The sequence below is a fragment of the Nerophis lumbriciformis genome, linkage group LG04 (genome assembly GCF_033978685.3).
Source record: "Nerophis lumbriciformis linkage group LG04, RoL_Nlum_v2.1, whole genome shotgun sequence".
NCBI lineage: Eukaryota > Metazoa > Chordata > Actinopteri > Syngnathiformes > Syngnathidae > Nerophis > Nerophis lumbriciformis.
Window position 1 is genome coordinate 34,798,951 of NC_084551.2, and position 19,967 is coordinate 34,818,917.

General features: G+C 39.9%; 1 protein-coding gene across 1 annotated transcript in view; it reads right to left on the minus strand.

Moving 5' to 3' along the window:
* Positions 1-486: 486 nt before the first annotated feature.
* deptor (DEP domain containing MTOR-interacting protein) overlaps positions 487-19,967 on the minus strand; it is a 100,234-nt gene continuing 80,753 nt past the window's right edge. The window contains exon 10 of the mRNA XM_061953474.1: positions 487-3,127. Within this exon, the coding sequence (XP_061809458.1) occupies positions 3,005-3,127 (123 nt within the window). The 3' untranslated portion in view covers positions 487-3,004. The remainder of the gene's footprint in view (positions 3,128-19,967) is intronic.

Genomic DNA, 19,967 nt, shown 5'->3' on the forward strand with positions numbered 1-19,967 from the left:
AGAGTTGGACAATATCGGAATATCGGATATCGGCAAAAAGCCGTTATCGGACATCCCTAGTGACAGTATTACCCCACAAAACATCATTAAGTGACTGCCAGGACTGTTTTAACCTTATTTTACACATATTCTTCAAATGTTTACAATGTTTACACACACACTCAGTTGAATGTGTCGCCGTTGAGCATCATAGAGGGGATTTCTTTTGACTTTGGAGGTTCCACTGTAATTGTATTGAGGCACGGCACCAAAATAGCAGGAGTTATGCATTATCAGCAGTTTTACTTCAAACATTACAAACCTCCTTGACAAAGAGAGCGCTGTGACATCATCAGCAGTCGCCTTTGTTGTGGGTAAAAGAACACAAACTCAAGTGTTGAGGGAAGTTTGACCTTGAGTACAGTATAGGAGAAGCTATTAAAGCTTAATAAATGTAGAAGAATCATGCATGTGTGTCACTTCTTAACACAAAGTACATGACAGGAGTCAGGCCGATACTTTATTGTGCATACTTCATGGTTAAAGATCATGTTGCCATGTACTGTACACAAACCTGACACTACATTGGGAACACCTAATCCAATATTCACAGAAAAATATGAACGCCCTGTTTTGATTGACATGGTCAAATAATTGACTATAATACTATTCCTGGTCAAAAATATATTTTTTCATTCTTCCGACAGTATTTTTTTTCTGCAAGATGACAATGGCCTCAAAACAAGCAGCAAATCATTTATATTCACTTCATATCTATTCATCTACTAAATCCTTTTTAATCATTCTCATGTATTGTACTGCAAATCACCACTTTCTAAAAACAAACATTAAAAATCTATAATATGTTGTTGTCTTTGATTCATATGATTATTGTCCTCAAGTCGTTTATTTATTTCATATTTTCTAAAGGAATTACATTTTCTAGTCTAAAACGCCCCATAAATGTTCCAAATACACCAATGTATTCAGTGAACCACCAAAATAATCTCATTCATCTTATGTAAATTACAAGTTATTCTACTCTTTATTGAGAACTGTATTATTTATGGATTTGATTTGAAGGAGAACAAATGTGTTAGTAATTGCTATTAAATGGAAAAGGGCTAGGATTAATTAAACTCTGCTTCATCCTACTTTTTTGATATGGTGTAACGAAAAACGGGAAAAATGTGAAGCATTATATTGTAACTGTATATGCATGTTCGAATTTAACTCAAACCATTTAACCGTAAGTGTCTAATATTTCCTGGATGTGTGTTACAAAATAAAAACAAACAATATAAACACAACTAATTAACATTAACATTTGTGGCTGTAGGCAACCTTCTTAAGTAGTATTTTGTTAACTCCACATCCAGTAGCTTTATCTACCTCTGCCTGTGCTTTAAAATGGTGCTTACGATAAACTCACCAGCCGTATTAATGCTTGCTCAGCAGTTTGCTCCTTGCCACTATCACAACATTGTTGCTGTGTTGTGCAATGTACTTCTTTACATTTAATGGCCTAGTGGTGAGCTACGTTTCCACTTTCTCATGCACTCCAAATCATAAGCAAAGTTAAAAAAAATATATAATGAGTTTTTACATTTAAAAAATAACAGCCTCTCTCCAATTGTCTCATCCTTTTTAGGTAAATAAACAAAAGCCCAGCCATAATTACGACGTTTAAATTGTGTTTATTATTGTTCCTAATATTTTGACTTGAGAAACTTATTTAGTAAAATGACAAAGTGAACTAAAACAGCACATTACTAACTTCTTAAAGACATATTTTTTGTGTTGAACATTATTGGGTGTACCTAATGTTATGTCCCGTGCATGTACAGTGTGCACCCTTCTAATGTGGCTATGTCTACAAAGGACAACATAATAGCACGTATTACTCATACAGTACAGTAGAATATTAGAACATTAAGCATGTATTCGTTTCTGCACACAATACATTAAACTACAAGTAATTGTATGCATTTACTAGCTTATTAAATTGGTAAAGTTGAAGGTAGTAAAGGTAGCTAAATTTAAATTGCCACTGCTATCATACTGCATAATGAACATATTAATTATGTATAGTTTTATAAGTGCTTTTGTCAGGGGAAACACAAATGGACTACTTCCAAGTGCTTCTCTGCGATTGCTAATACATTCCGTGGTGTATTTGACCCTGTTTATCACCTGTTTATCATCATTATAATGCAGTTTTATGAAGTCCATGGTGAAACGTTAAAATAAAAGCAGGGATGTGTGTATGTGCGCTACTTGATGACAGCGTTGTGTTTTCTTTAAAGATACATTTGTTACCGAGAGTCACCCTAATCTGTGTATTTGTCGCTTACATTTGAGTTTGGATTGGCTCAATGTTTTATGCAGTTTTAAATGATTTTCAATAATAATGCATTCATGACACAATGTGTGGTTGTTATTTTTACAGTTTTTCCCTCCAACAATTTCTCAGCAAATGAAATTATTCTTCAGAAAGTCAAAAAACAAGATTTTGTTTTGTTTTTAAAAATGATTTAAGTTGTTAGATATGTAGCTATGGAGCTTTTTATTGTTACAAACCCGCACACCTCAATTGAGTAAAACATACCTTCTTGGCGTAAACATACTGTGAACATTTGTTTACATTGCCAGTCAATGTAAGTCAGTTGTGTGTCTTCCTGTCCTGCTGGGGGCAGCACTGAGCTATCCAAAGCTGCCACTCATTAATGGTACAGTAAGTGGGGAAAAGGTCACTGGAGGTGGTTAGCATGAGATATCTTCTCTTAGATATCTTCATCTCCATTTTGTGTTATGGACATTTGGATTGTGATTGTCCTTAAAGTGAAAGAGATAAATCTTGACGACTGGTGGAGTCAAAATCTCTCATTTTTGTGCGTGTGCTTGCAAAAATAAAAGAGTGAAGAACCTGCACATTTTTTGCAGTTGTTGCTTTCATCCTCTTTCTCCATCTGGATGCTGCTTTTGCAACACCTCCAAGTTCCCTCTTTCTCCTCAGGTGATGATGTCACATCTCCTCCATGACTTCCATGACGATTGTCCTGGGTCCAGTGAGGATCAGGTTGCTCACTGTCCTGTAGTCCTGAGTGAGGACGTTCAGTCCGTTCACCGACACCACAAACTGACAAACCTGCAAGAGAAGAGTTGTTGACAAGCGCTGTAAATAAACATTAAGCACCTGGCAAGTCTTCCCATAAACAATACGCCTGTGTGCAAAGGTACTGCAAGTGTCTACGCAGAGTAGTGGGGAGGCAGTATCGGGGAGAACACAAAACCACTGGTTTATTTGCATTTTATTATGAAACAACAAATAAAATCAATTTTTTTGTGTCGAAGAGTATTAACTAGATCTTTAAAAAAAAAAAAAAAAAAATTATTTGTTTTTTATATTTCAGTAGGGATGGGTGTCATGACTTGGACTTTGGCGTGGTTTGTTTTCCCATGGTGCAAATGATTTGGACCGGACATGGCGTGAAGGTAAATACATATTTAATTTTAACACTCAAAAAAGGAATAAACAAAAAGCGCGCACAAGGGCGGAAGTACAAAACTTGGCTATAAAAACAAAAACTCGCACAAAGGCAGAACTATGGACAAAAAAACAAAAGACACTAACTGTGGCATTGATCAACAAAACTTACTTGCGATGATGTGAACAGGGCAGCATGGACTATCAACATGAAACAGAGTGTCAGGATTGTGTCAAGAGTGCAGAGCATGAATGTGATGTCGCCAGGCCGACCAACAGAAAATGACAGGCTTAAATAGTCATGTGGTGATTGAAAACAGGTGCGGGAGTTCAAATGAATCAGGTGCGTGAGTCGAGAGGACAGGTGAACTGATTGGTAGTCATGGAAACAAAACAGGGAGTGAAAAAACAGAAACTGACAGAGTGCAAAAACCAAACAGAACATAGCCAAAGTAAACACGAAAACCAAGACATGACAATGGGTACATTTCACATTTGAATCGATACGGTACCTGAGAATCGATACAGGGACATAACGGTACCAATTTTCGGTACTTCTGTGTGTGTTTATGCATTATTGTTTATGTATTATCCATCCATCCATTTTCTAACGCTTGTCCCTTTTGGAGTCGCGGGGGGTGCTGGAGCCTATCTCAGATGCATTCGGGCGGAAGGCGGGGTACACCTCATCGCAGATTAATGTAAGTTTATTTCGAACTTGCATATTGTTACAATATGACACATCACATATTTTCGGTATTCTCGTTGCAACCTGCTTGAAAAGTGGTAGGAAGAAGAAGTAATGCCCATTTAATCCTACTCCTTTTCCGCTTTTATTTATGTATTTATTTATTTGAATTAGGACAATGCATATCCATCAACATAGGGCAACAATGTAAATATGCCGAAGTTAGCACAATCGCTAATTTTCATCCGTTGTCCTAAGGCAGGTTAATACAGTAAACATTCAACAGGTCGTGATACAAAATAATACATCCATCACAAGACATTACATATTACCAGCACACCATAAGCACAGACCATGGACAAAAACATAAAACAAACAACAAACAAAAAATTCTCAATTTGTACACAATTTAAATAGAAGTGTACTAAAGCTCTCAATTAGGGATGTCCGATAATGGCTTTTTTGCCGATATCCGATATTCCAATATTGGCCAACTCTTAATTACCGATACCGATATCAACCGATACCGATATATGCAGTCGTGGAATTAACACATTATTATGCCTAATTTTGTTGTGATGCCCCGCTGGATGCATTATTAAACCAGGGGTACCCAACCACCGGGTCGCGGCCCGGTACCGGTCCGTGGATCGATTGGTAACGGGCCGCACAAGAAATTAAAATAAAAAAAAATAGCGGGGGTGTATAATGCAGCCCGGAAGAGTTAGGGATGCATGGGATTCTGGGTATTTGTTCTGTTGTGTTTATGTTGTGTTACGGTGCGGATGTTCTCCCGAAATGTGTTTGTCATTCTTGTTTGGTGTGGGTTCACATTGTGGCGCATATTAGTAAGAGTGTTAAAGTTGTTTTATACGGCCACCGTCAGTGTGACCTGTATGGCTGTTGAACAAGTATGCCTTGCAGTCACTTATGTGTGTCTGCAGAAGCCGCATATAACATGTGACCGGGCTGGCAAGCTGTTTGTGCAGGTTGTAGAGGGCGCTAAAGGCAGTGCCATCACGGCACGCCCTTATTATAGTTGTTTGGGTGAAAATCAGCAGACATTCGAGAGAATAGTTGCTCTGAAATTTGGGAGTCTCCCGGTAAAATTGGGAGGGTTGGCAAGTGTGATGCTGTCAAGCGGCATTCATATAAAACTCGCGGGCCGCACTAACATTCAATTTTCATATTAAGGTGCGGGCCGCGTGTCTGAGACCCCTGGTTTATACATAGCACAAAGCAAAAAAACAACTTTGTATGCAGTGTTATTTCATTTTAAATTTCAAAAGAGATTTGTGTCTCCCATTAGTAACATATTGGCTTAACTAGTCATTATTAAGTACTTATTAATGCCTTATTCGGCATGGCCTTATTATAACCCTAACCCTCTAACCCTGACCCTAACCCTAACCAAATAACTCTAAATTAAGTCTTTATTACTTAGAATATGTTCCCCATACTAAAGTGTTACCAAAAACATATAACTTTGTCTTGAATTTGAAAAAAAAAACATTTTATTTTTCACTAAAGAAGGGTTCGGTGAATGCGCATATGAAACTGGTGGGGTTCGGTACCTCCAACAAGGTTAAGAACCACTGGCCTAAACTAAAGTCTTAACAAGCTGCTCAGCTTAGTTCTGCCTCTGCCTCTGTCAGTAAGTCTCTGCAGCACCTAGCATTGTCCCACCCACAGAACCATCTGATTGGTTATACGCAGAGCGGTAACAGCCAATAAGCAGTGCGTATTCAGAGCGCATGGAGTCAATGGGCACAGGCAGAGAGGACAGACAGTGGAGTGAGCAGAAAGTTGTTTAGCAGGTGAGCATAATGCAGCGGACTCTGCCCAAATTATAATAAACACCTCCCAGTCAACTACCGGTACTAGTAACATCACGATGAGCCCGTTGACGTTCTAGAAATATAAGCAGCAGCTCAGCTCGCTCGCAGTCCTTGAGGTGAAGGCTAATTAGCTTTTAGCTTAACGCTAGCTCATTTTGCGGTGTGTGTGCGTGCGTGCGTGTGTGTGTGTGTTACGGACAGCAAAGCCCTGTCTGTCTGACAGAAAGACAAGCATTATTGACCTACAATAACAAAGTTATTTCACTTTACCTTTTTCTGTGTTGATTGAGCTGTGTTGAAGCAGCAAAAAAGGACATTGTGTTAAATGAAGAGTTTCTGTCTCTGATAGTTGATATTATAATGTAATTGCATCATAAAGCCTACATGAACTCCACGGTGTTCAGGGATGAATAGTCTCTAGTATTGCTATTCTATTTTTTCAGCTATAGTTACATTAATCATTAGTAATGCAGCAGCCTAGTTTTGAATGGCAGGGTCCCTGCTATCACATGTTGATAAAAATATAACATTTACATAATAAAAATCAACTACAGGCTTCCCAAATGCTGTAATAAATGAAGCATGATGAGCTGAGCATATGTCAGCATGTGGCCCCACTTTTAACTCTTTTTTTCAAACGCTTATTGCAAACGCTTATTTACAGTAAGTCACTAATTTGACTTAGTCATTATTTTGTCTTAGTAAGTCAATATTTACTAAGTCAAAACAATGACATACTTAGTATCTCAGGTTACTAGGACTGTTTTGTTTTTACTTTACGGAAAAAATATCGAGATATATATCGTATCATGCGACGAAGCCACAGTCTGTAGTCTATTGCCAGGCTGTGGTGGCAGCGCTGAGATGGAGACGTGATGGTGGCGACAGGCCAAAATACACTGTTCCTTACACCCACCCACCCCCTTCCGCATCCGCCTGTCCCGGGCGACACGCCCGTCCCCCTGGAGAGACACAAAAATATACAACATAAGTGTTGACATACTTCGCATAAAAGTCACAATTTCTACGTAATCGTTGGTCCTAAGCTAATGAAGATTGTGGTAATATGAGGGCAATAACTTAGGTTTTTCGTTGTTCTTTTCATTGTTTTTACTTTTGTTGCGCCGTTGGGTGTGTGTTAGAGTGCCTGCTGTTCACGAAACACTGCAGGAAATAGCGTTAAATACGGCTGCAAAATTTGACTTTCACGAAATAAATAAATGTTTTATTGTACGTTTATGAGCTGGAGTATGTTTAGAACTATAAGCAGACCATACTTGCCAACCTTGAGACCTCCGATTTCGGGAGGTGGGGGGCGGAGGGGGGAGGGCGAGGTTAGGGGCGTGGTTAAAAGGGGAGGAGTATATTTACAGCTAGAATTCACCAAGTCAAGTATTTCATATATATATATATATATATATATATATATATATATATCTATATATATATATATATATATATATATAAGAAATACTTGACTTTCAGTGAAATCTAGCTATATATATATATATATATATTTATTTATTTTATTATATATATATATATATAAATAAGAGAAATACTTGAATTTCAGTGTTCATTTATTTACACATACACACACATAACACTCATCTACTCATTGTTGAGTTAAGGGTTGAATTGTCCATCCTTGTTCTATTCTGTCACTATTTTTCTAACCATGCTGAACACCCTCTCTGATGATGCATTCTGCTTCGTCTCCTTGTTGTGTGCGCAGTTGTGCACTGCACTCTCTAAAAGCCATAGATGTTAAAGTCACATATGCATGTACAGTAGATGGCAGTATTGCCCTGTTTAAGAGTGTCACAACATTGCTGTTTACGGTAGACGAAAACGTGACTGCTGTTGTTGTGTTTGTTGCCGCGCTGGGAGGACGTCAATGAAACTGCCTAACAATAAACCCACATAAGAAACCAAGAACTCGCCCTCGATCATTCTACAGTTATAACGTGATTGGGCAGGCACGCTGTTTATATTGTCGGAAAGTGGACGTGAAAACAGGCTGTCGACACGTCACTCAGGTCCGCATGGAGCTGGAGGGGGCGTGGCCTATAGCTCTGCCTGAATTTCGGGAGATTTTCGAGAGAATATTTGTCCCGGGAGGTTTTCGGGAGAGGCGCTGAATTTCGGGAGTCTCCCGGAAAATCCGGGAGGGTTGGCAAGTATGAAGCAGACATAATATTTTGGTTCATTTTGTCAGAAAAAAATAATGTCAAAACGTTACTCTCTTTATTTATGACTCTGGCTACACTCTGTTGCCTGTTTTTTGTTTTTCAATGTATTTTTTTGTCTTTCAAAATAGAATTCAAATCAACCGAATTGTTTTGTGTTTTTTAACTTACATTCATTAAAAGTAAATACAGGACCAAATCATACACTGCCCAATCATTATCAGACTGATCTTTTTCAGTTCTTGCCTGTGTTTATTTTCACAACTATAAGTGTTTTTCATATTATTATATTGCTGACATCGGTATATTTATCTATTGTTTGGTTGTTTGCAAACAAAAATGGGGCTTTGAGGCAAACAGTCAAAGAATTCAAACTAGAGCCAACACTATTTTATTTTTTGGGGGGGATTTTGCTTTTTCTTATTTAGTGCTACTGACTTTATTTTGATCAAACAACTGTATGCAATACAATAAAATATTATAATGTAGTAAAAAACATTATTATTGTTAATATATTTGTTATTTGCCTAACATGTTGGTTGTGTGTTTTATTGTGATTGTAGTCCTGGTAAATATTGCTCTGCATTTACTTGGTTTTGGCTAAATACCAAACTTTGTAGCACTGCTGGATGAGCGGCTGCAGAAGTTTTATCACTAAAGATAATCCATCCATAACGAAATGTGCCGCAAAATCATGTTTTGCGGGTACAGCTGTTGCAAAGGTAGCTTACAGTATCTTCCAGGAAATACTGTGACAACAGGTTGTCCTTGACATTTTGAACCTGTCATAAAGTTAAGAACACATCTAAATGAGTCCGTGCCAACCGCAGGCCACAAGCATGCTGGCTCATGCAAGAGTGCACTCCTCCCTTACTTATCAGCCTTACAAGTGGAGTCAATAGAAGTACGTCAACATGACGTTACTGCCGCAGCCTACTTTACAACACGCACACACACACACACACACACACGTTCTTGTATTTGTTACCTTTGTGAGACCTCCGAAAAATGCCTACCTCTTTAGGATCACGCTTTGTTAATATACAAAGATTTGTATTTACAACATTACTAATATATACATACTATGCAAATATAAAAAATATACAAAGATTTGTATTTACAACATTACTAATATATACATACTATGCAAATATAAAAAAGGTACATTTTTAGTTTATTTTTGTATTTTTATTTTTTGTTTGTAATTGGTTTTAATCTTCATCATTTACTTCAAGTTATTACAGTATGTCTGTATACATATTTATTTTATTTTTTAAATTATTTTTTGGGGCAGCATGGTGACACAGGGGTTAGTGCATGTGCCTCACAATACGAAGGTCCTGGGTTTGATCCTGCGCTCTGGATCTTTCTGTGTGGAATTTGCATGTTCTCCCCGTGACTGTGTGAGTTCCCTCCGGGTACTCCGGCTTCCTCCCACCTCCAAAGACATGCACTTGGGGATAGGTTGATTGGCAACACTAAATGGTCCCTAGTGTGTGAATGTGAGTGTGAATGTTGTCTGTCTATCTGTGTTGGCCCTGCGATGAGGTGGCGACTTGTCCAGGGTGTACCCCGGCTTCCGCCCAAGTGCAGCTGGGATAGGCTCCAGCAGCCCCCGCGACCCCAGAGGCGACAGGTGGTAGAGAATGGATGGATGGAATTCATTTTGGCCAAAGGGGCTGGACACACACACTTGTTATTACATATGTTGGCCAGAGGGGGAGCACTTTTAAAACCGACACACAGTCAATTTGAAAAGTCCCTCCTTTTTGGGACCACCCTAATTTTGATAGATTTCACCACCAGGGGTACAAATGAGACAATCTCTATTAGATGCAATGGTTTTCCATATTGGGACCATGATTTATGTCCTAACTTGTTCACCGGTCCTCATATGGAAGGTACTTTTCCTCGATGAAGTATTTAAAGGGGAACATTATCACCAGACCTATGTAAGCGTCAATATATACCTTGATGTTGCAGAAAAAAGACCATTATTTTTTTTAACCGATTTCCGAACTCTAAATGGGTGAATTTTGGCGAATTAAACGCCTTTCTATTATTCGCTCGCGGAGCGATGACGTCACAACGTGACGTCACATCAGGAAGCAATCCGCCATTTTCTCACTTTCGTCGGTGTGTTGTCGGAGGGTGTAACAACACGAACAGGGACGGATTCAAGTTGCACCAGTGGCCCAAAGATGCGAAAGTGGCAAGAAATTGGACGAAATTTGTTCAAAATACGAGGATGTGGGGAAAGCCGACGAAATGGTCAGTCGTTTGTTCCACACACTTTACCGACGAAAGCTATGCTACGACAGAGATGGCAAGAATGTGTGGATATCCTGCGACACTCAAAGCAGATGCATTTCTAACGATAAAGTCAAAGAAATCTGCCGCCAGACCCCCATTGAATCTGCCGGAGTGTGTGAGCTATTCAGGGACAAAGGACCTCGGTAGCACGGCAAGAAATGGCGGCAGTTTGTTCCCGCAGACGAGCGAGCTAAACCCCCTGGATGTCTTGGCTCACACCGTCCCTTATGCCACCGAAGGTGATCAAGAGAAGATTATCGACCCTAGCTTCCCTGGCCTGCTGACATAAACTCCAAAACTGGACAGATCAGCTTTCAGGAAAAGAGAGCGGATGAGGGTATGTCTACAGAATATATTAATTCATGAAAACTTTATTACTCGCGGTTTTACGTAAATGATTATACATAAACTGTGTTTACCAATAATTTAGCTTAAAAACATTTATTTTTTTCAATCATTCGAGTGCATTCGGGTAGTCTTGTGTAATGCAGTATTTTGTGTCTATTTAGGTATGGTTAACCTGAGTGCTGAAATCGTGGAAAAATATATGTTCTTAGCGCGCCTGAAATGGGCTGTCTGCACTCTCAAAGTGCATGTTGTTGCCAAATTTATTTCATATGCTGTAAACCTAGTTCATAGTTGTTAGTAATTATCTTATCAGACAGTGTTAAGCCGCTGAAATCCGAGTCTGAATCCGAGCTAATGTCGCTATACCTTGCTGTTTGTTTGTATTGGCATCACTGTGTGACGTCACAGGAAAATGGACGGGTGTATATAACGATGGTTAAAATCAGGCACTTTGAAGCTTTTTTTAGGGATATTGTGTGATGGGTAAAATTTTGAAAAAAACTTTAAAAAATAAAAAAAGCCACTGGGAACTGATTTTTAATGGTTTTAACCCTTCTGAAATAGTGATAATGTTCCCCTTTAACAACCTGCTCCGCCTTTCAGGTAACTATCCGCGGTTAAGGTAAAGGAGCATGTGTGGTCAAAATTAACTGCACAATTAATTGCACAATTGATAGAGTTTATCTATGGTTAATGGTTAATCTGATAATGTTTTGTGATTAATCGCATTGATTACCGCGTTAAATTTGACAACCCTATAATACATAAATGGTTTGTGGATATAGTTTTCGGATTGACTTTTTTTTTTTTAATTGAATTGTGTTGAAGTGAGCACGTACTATCGTCTATCCATTGACTTTGTCATTGAGCACAATCTTATTTGATAAACATTGCTTAATTTGTCAATATAATTGGAATCATGCAATGAATTATTTACAAAGCTTCTAAGTGTAGTTTTAATCGAGTAGCATCATTATATTTGTCATCATTTGCATTAAAAAATAAGGGAGTTTTTAGTGAAAAATGATGGGGAAACGTGAAATTCTGGCAGTGGCAACTGCTGGTCTTTCAAGTAGGGTGAGCTCATGTCCAGCTACAACCTAAAGACAAGCACAGTCTCCAATAACACATCAAAGATATACAAATGCTAGACTTCAGAAAACATCACTTACAGGATTGTAAAACTCTCCATATCAACTCAAAACAACGGAATAAAACATGGAAAATGCTGTGGCATTGGGCTGATTCGCTCAGACAGATCATCTAATCATTATGCAGAAGCTCAGTATCCAGGCCAGCTGAGGCCACGCCCACTTTCCATACACCTTTACAGAAGCTCAGTGTCCGATAGGTGGGACAAAGCTGAGAATTTAGTTTGGCTGCAGTTGGACAAGCCACTTTATGCTCCTCCATTGAAGTCAATGGACACTCAACATCAACACTATTGAATGCACTGAGATGCTACCACAATGAATGAGAAGAAGGTAGCTGATTCTGGACAAAAGTTGAACGCATTCTAGCACATATTTATTCATGACATATAAACACAAAAGTACATATTTGACTACTTAAACCATACTTTCCTTGCGGTCCTAGAGCAATCGCCACAGAATTAATGGTCCATTTACCAACCCCGTTTCCATATGAGTTGGGAAATTGTGTTAGATGTAAATATAAACGGAATACAATTATTTGCAAATCATTTTCAACCCATATTCAGTTGAATATGCTACAAAGACAACATATTTGATGTTCAAACTGATAAACATTTTTTTTTTGGCAAATAATCATTAACTTTTTAATTTGATGCCAGCAACACGTGACAAAGAAGTTGGGAAAGGTGGCAATAAATACTGATAAAGTTGAGGAATGCTCATCAAACACTTATTTGGAACATCCCACAGGTGAACAGGCAAATTGGGAACAGGTGGGTGCCATGATTGGGTATAAAAGTAGATTCCATGAAATGCTCAGTCATTCACAAACAAGGATGGGGCGAAGGTCACTACTTTGTCAACAAATGCGAGAGCAAATTGTTGAACAGTTTAAGAAAAACCTTTCTCAACCAGCTATTGCAAGGAATTTAGGGATTTCACCATCTACAGTCCTTAATATCATCAAAGGGTTCAGATAATCTGGAGAAATCACTGCACGTAAGCAGCTAAGCCCGTGACCTTCGATCTCTCAGGCTGTACTGCATCAACGAGCGACATCAGTGTGTAAAGGATATCACCACATGGGCTCAGGAACACTTCAGAAACCCACTGTCAGTAACTACAGTTGGTCGCTACATCTGTAAGTGCAAGTTAAAACTCTCCTACGCAAGGCAAAAACCGTTTATCAACAACACCCAGAGACGCCGTTGACTTCGCTGGGCCTGAGCTCATCTAAGATGGACTGATACAAAGTGGAAAAGTGTTCTGTGGTCTGACGAGTCCACATTTGAAAATGTTTTTGGAAACTGTGGACGTCGTGTCCTCCGAACCAAAGAGGAAAAGAACCATCCGGATTGTTAAAGGCGCAAAGTTGAAAAGCCAGCATCTGTGATGATATGGGGGTGTATTAGTGCCCAAGACATGGGTAACTTACATATCTGTGAAGGCACCATTAATGCTGAAAGGTACATACAGGTTTTGGAGCAACATATGTTGCCATCCAAGCAACGTTACCATGGACGCCCCTGCTTATTTCAGCAAGACAATGCCAAGCCACGTGTTACATCAACGTGGCTTCATAGTAAAAGAGTGCGGGTACTAGACTGGCCTGCCTGTAGTCCAGACCTGTCTCCCATTGAAAATGTGTGGCGCATTATGAAGCCTAAAATACCACAACGGAGACCCCCGGACTGTTGAACAACTTAAGCTGTACATCAAGCAAGAATGGGAAAGAATTCCACCTGAGAAGCTTAAAAAATGTGTCTCCTCAGTTCCCAAACGTTTACTGAGTGTTGTTAAAAGGAAAGGCCATGTAACACAGTGGTGAACATGCCCTTTCCCAACTACTTTGGCACGTGTTGCAGCCATGAAATTCTAAGTTAATTATTATTTGCAAAAAAATAAATAAAGTTTATGAGTTTGAACATCAAATATCTTGTCTTTGTAGTGCATTCAATTGAATATGGGTTGAAAAGGATTTGCAAATCATTGTATTCCGTTTATATTTACATCTAACACAATTTCCCAACTCATATGGAAACGGGGTTTGTAAAAGCACTAAAATAATCTTTCCTGCCTCCATCCTGTGTTGATGTTTACTGCTGTGCTGTTCAGGAAAGTTAACATATAGGAAACTAATAAAACAAGACAGTTATGACCACAATTGCAACATTATTTGTTTTTGCACTTGTACCAATTGTTAGTGCACAGCCACTAAACTTTTTAAAGTCTTAACGGAACTAGGCTTTGTTACTTTGCAGGTAAGTTGTGTATCTCAGCTTGTGGTGTGATTTTTATTTCATAACCCTCCTGAAGACTTGGCAAAGTGTTAGTCATGTTTCTAACTGATACACTATCTATTGTATAGCTGTGACAATAGGAGTGTGTGTTTGTGTTGATACACACGCCACAATCCGTCCACCTTTAACAAAAATGTTTTGTATTGTTTTGTACAAAGTGTCTATCCTAAGCGAGTGAAGAGTAATGTGCTTGCCGAGGTGGAAGGATATGTCACAACAAGCAAAAAGGGTGAGGAGTGTGCGAACAACAACAACAACAAAAAACGGTCAGTTCATCCTGAAAACTTGTCGTATTTCCTTCAGGCCAAAAAAACCTTCAATACAAACACCTAAAGAGATCACTATCTTATCTTATTTCAACCCTCTAACATCCCCCCCTTTTTCTCTCTGTGTGCGCTTGTTATTCTTGGCAGGACTCCAGTAGGCAGAGAAGGGGTTAAAAAAGTGTCTGGCACAGGAAGGAGGCAGAAATAGTGGCGAGTGAATAATAGACACATGCTGAGACGCCATGCTGGGATGTTTAACAGGTTATACCTCCTTCTCAGGACATGGAGGAGGAACTAGAACTTAATAGGAAAGGATGCCATTTTCTGACAAAAATGTAGCAAGTTTTTCTCCAAAATGTCACAATTTCACAATTTTAATGACTTCAGCAGCTAGACAAGTTAGTCGAGGTGGGAATCTTTGGTCACCGATTTGATTCTGATTCTTGGGGTGACGATACCATTAGGAATCCATTGTCGATTCAACACAATTCTCGTCATATATTATTTGGTATATAGATTATAAAAAAACAGTTTACAAAAGCTCCTCTTGGCTGCTGATGTACAACTTACAGTATATGTGCAGTGTTGGTTGGCCTAAAAAACTTTTTTTCATGTATTTTTAACATTTTATTTACAAAAATCACTGAATTTGAATCACTTTAATAAAAGAAAAGAAAACAACTCCAACTCAATCACAACTGAGGGGACGGCGTGGTGAAGTTGATAGAGTGGCCGTGCCAGCAATCGGAGTGTTGCTGGTTACTGGGGTTCAATCCCCACTTTCTACCATCCGAGTCACGTCCGTTGTGTCCTTGGGCAAGACACTTCACCCTTGCTCCTGATGGCTGCTGGTTAGCGCCTTGCATGGCAGCTCCCGCCATTAGTGTGTGAATGTGTGTGTGAATGGGTGAATGTGGTAATACTGTCAAAGCGCTTTGAGTACCTTAAAGGTAGAATAGCGCTATACAAGTATAACCCATTTATCATTTATTTAACTTTACAATACTTAGGATCAGTGGTTCTTAACCTGGGTTCGATCGAACCCTCGGGGTTCGGTGAGTCGGCCTCAGGGGTTCGGCGGAGGTCAAGACACACCCGACTCATCATGTAAATAAAAACTTCTCCCTATCGGCGTATTACGGATACGGCAACAGCAGAAGTCAGACTGATTTGCAGGTGTGTAATTTGTTGTGAGTTTATGCACTGTGTTGGTTTTGTTCTTTGAACAAGGTGATGTTCATGCACGGTTCATTTTGTGCACCAGTAAAAAAACATGGTAACACTTTAGTATGGGGAACATATTCACCATTAATTAGTTGCTTATTAACATGCAAATTAGTAACATATTGGCTCTTAACTAGTCATTATTAAGTACTTATTAATACCTTATTCGGCATGGCCTTATTATAACCCTAACCCTCTAAACCCTGGCCCTAACCCTCTAACCCTAACCCTAACCAAATAACTCAAAATTAAGTCTTTGTTACTTAGAATATGTTCCCCATACTAAAGTGTTACCAAAAACATATACATTTGTCTTGAATTTGAAAAAAAATAAACATTTTATTTTTCACTAAAGAAGGTTCGGTGAATGCGCATATAAAACTGGTGGGGTTCGGTACCTCCAACAAGGTTAAGAACCACTGCTTAGGATTGAAATACAAAGCAATTGAGAAGACATATATAATATATAATACTAGAAAAAGAAAACCAAACATTTACAAAAACAACAGTATAAATATGAATAATAATGTCAATGGGTTATACTTGTTTAGCGCTTTTCTACCTTCAAGGTACTCAAAGCACTTTGACACTATTTCCACATTCACACATTCACACACACATTCACACACTGATGGAGGGAGCTCTCATGCAAGGCCCTAACCACGACCCATCAGGAGCAAGGGTGACGTGTCTTGCTCAAAGACACTACGGACGTGACTCGGATGACAGAAGCCGGGGATCGAATCAGGAATCCTCAGGTTGCTGGCACGGTCGCTCCATCAACCAGGTCATTTTTTTTATTTCTAAATTTTTTTGAATTGATTCTTGAAAATTATGAGTCGATTTAGAATCAGAATAAATACAAATAGCAATTTGGATGTGAATAAAACATTTTGACCATCCTTATAAGACAATATGGACAAAACTTTCACCTACAAAAAACGTGATGTAAAAAAGATGTGCCGCACGCACGCACGCACGCACGCACGCACGCACGCACGCACGCACGCACGCACGCACGCACGCACGCACGCACGCACGCACGCACGCACGCACGCACGCACGCACGCACGCACGCACGCACGCACGCACGCACGCACGCACGCACGCACGCACGCACGCACGCACGCACGCACGCACGCACGCACACACACACACACCTCTGATGTGCCCAAGCCAGATACCTGCCATCTTTTCTTGGATGCTAGTTCATTAATGTCGGGGCTCAGGCTTTGAGCTGAGGCAACCTTCATTATGGGTTGTACTTGTACTTGTATTGTACTTGTATAGCGCTTTTCTACCTTTAAGGTACTCAAAGCGCTTTGACAATATTACCACATTCACCCATTCACACACACATTCACACACTAATGGCGGGAGCTGCCATGCAAGGCGCTAACCAGCAGCCATCAGGAGCAAGGGTGAAGTGTCTTGCCCAAGGACACAACGAAGGTGTTCATCAGTCATTATATCTCGTAGTCCACCCGGACCACAGTCTTGGGGGCGTGCCTTAAAGGCACTGCCTTTAACGTCCTCTACGAGCTGTCGTCACGTTCGCTTTTCATTTATTCTAACAACGTGCCGGCCCAGTCACAAGATATGTGCGGCTTCTGTACGCACACACACGTGAATGCAACGCATACTTGATAAACAGCGATACAGGTTACACTGAGGGTGGCCTTATAAACAACTTTAACACTGTTAGAAATATACGCCACACTGTGAATCCACACCAAACAAGAATGACAAACACATTTCGGGAAAACATCCGCACCGTAACACAACATAAACACAACAGAACAAATACCCAGAACCCCTTGCAGCACTAACTCTTCCGGGACGCTACAAAATACACCCCTCACTACCACCAAACTCCACCCCCCCGCTCCCCACACACACCTTGTAGCGTCCCGGAAGCCGCACATATTATGTGACTGGGCCAGCACTCGTTGGACTGGATGAAAAGCGGACGTGACGATTCTCGGGAGGGGCACTGAAATTTGGGAGTCTCCCGGGAGGGTTGGCAAGTATTAGAATTAGCGGTGAATGCGGTGTTACCGTGGCACCGCCGCTGTATATAATCGGCGGGCCAGCTCTAATGTTAATTTGATATCGCCTCAAGGGCCAAGTGAAATTACACGGCGGGCCAAATTTGGCTCGCGGGCCAGAGTTTGACACCCATGATCTAAGGTTTGAGTGCAGTGGTCTCAAAGTCACTGAGGCATATTACGAGAAAGAAATGGATCTGACGAGGTAACCCAGAGTTCAGTGTGTGTTTGCTTGGTTGTGTGTGTGTGTGTGCGTGTGTGTGTGTGTGTGTGTGTGTGTGTGTGTGTGTGTGTGTGTGTGTGTGTGTGTGTGTGTGTGTGTTTGTGTGTGCATCTTCCCTACGGCGTCTAGCGTGGACGGATGTGTCAACATCCTGCAATCTTACTGCTAAAAAAGCAGCCATCAATAACAGTAGTAGTGGGAGGTGGAACAGGACAAACTCTAGCTAAATATGCAGTTAGGGGGAAGGACTCCTCTTAAATACATGTTTGCACACATTATTGTACTATGTAACTATGATGACAACATTTTCTTATGCCTCCGATATTAGATGACACATTTTTATGCACCTTTTCAACCTTATAGTGTGACAAAACATGCCCTGCACATACTGTACTAATCGTGGTAGACCACCACCATGTAAGCATTCAGACACCCCGTAAGTTGTTCAACACAGCAACAAGCGATCTTGTCGACAAAAATTGATAATGAAATTTATCGCCCACATTTTTCAAGGTATTTTTGAGGTGGGCGGGGCTTGGTGGTAGCGGGGGGTGTATATTGTAGCGTCCCGGAAGAGTTAGTGCTGCAAGGGGTTCTGGGTATTTGTTCTGTTGTGTTTATGTTGTGTTACGGTGCAGATGTTCTCCCGAAATGTGTTTGTCATTTGTGTTTGGTATGGGTTCACAGTGTGGCGCATATTTGTAACAGTGTTAAAGTTGTTTATACGGCCACCGTCAGTGTGACCTGTATGGCTGTTGACCAAGAATACTTGCATTCACTTGTGTATGTGAAAAGCCGTAGATATTATGTGATTGGGCCGGCACGCAAAGGCAGTGCCTTTAAGGTTTATTGGTGCTCTGTACTTCTCTCTACGTCTGTGTACACAGTGGCATTTTAAAAAGTCATACATTTTACTCTTTGAAACCAATACCGATAATTTTGAAACTGATACCGATAATTTCCGATATTACATTTTAAAGCATTTATCGGCCGATAATAAAAATTTTTTTATTTTTTTATTGCAACATTTAAAAATGAGCTGATTATGTTAACTGCTGTCCAGTTGTTGTATTTTGTTTTATTATCATCATATCATCATTTGTAAGTATGACATTAAGTTGTAATTAAAGCTGCAAGCAGCGATGGACGGGACCGACTTTGACGGTACATAAAATCCAAACCGGAGCAGTAATTAAAACTCTTTGGTCAACTTTTAATCAGAAGGGTTCAATCTCTCTCCTGTGCTAGTTTGAAGCCGACACGACAAACGCGCTCAGAGGAGATAATGTTTGAAAAAAGGTGGCCGGTTTTTACAAAACTTTTGTTTTGAAGGGGAATTTGCAAACTGCCTGTTGATTTTTGCTGGGGGTTGTCAATATATGAAATGTAGGTCTAAGTGAGACCTACATAGAGGTTTTATGTCTCTAAGACATTCCTAATGGAAGTTACAGGCAGTTTTGTCTGAGTTTTCTTCCTAGGAGCAGTTGTGTCTGTGTTTTCTTCCTAGGGGGCACTAAAGCGCAACTTTGAGTTTTGGGGTTGGGTTTTTTATTAGATCACAATTTTTGCCAGTCCTGGTGTGTGTGTCCAGTTTGGTGAGTTTTGAAGCATGTTAAGGGGGTCAAATTACAGCTCAAAGGGGCAAAAGTGACTGTTTTTACTAACCTTTTGTTTTGAAGGGGGAATTGCCAACTTCCTGTTGATTTTTGCTGAAGGATGTCAGTGTATGAAATCTAGGTCTAAGTCAGACCTACATAGAGGTTTTTGTTTCATGTCTCTACGACATTCCTAACAGAAGTTACAAGCAGTTTTGTCTATGTTTTTTCCTCGGGGGCGCTAGAACGCAATTTTGAGTTTTGGGGTTTGGTTTTTTTATTAGATGGCAAATTTCGCCAGTCCTGATGTGTGTG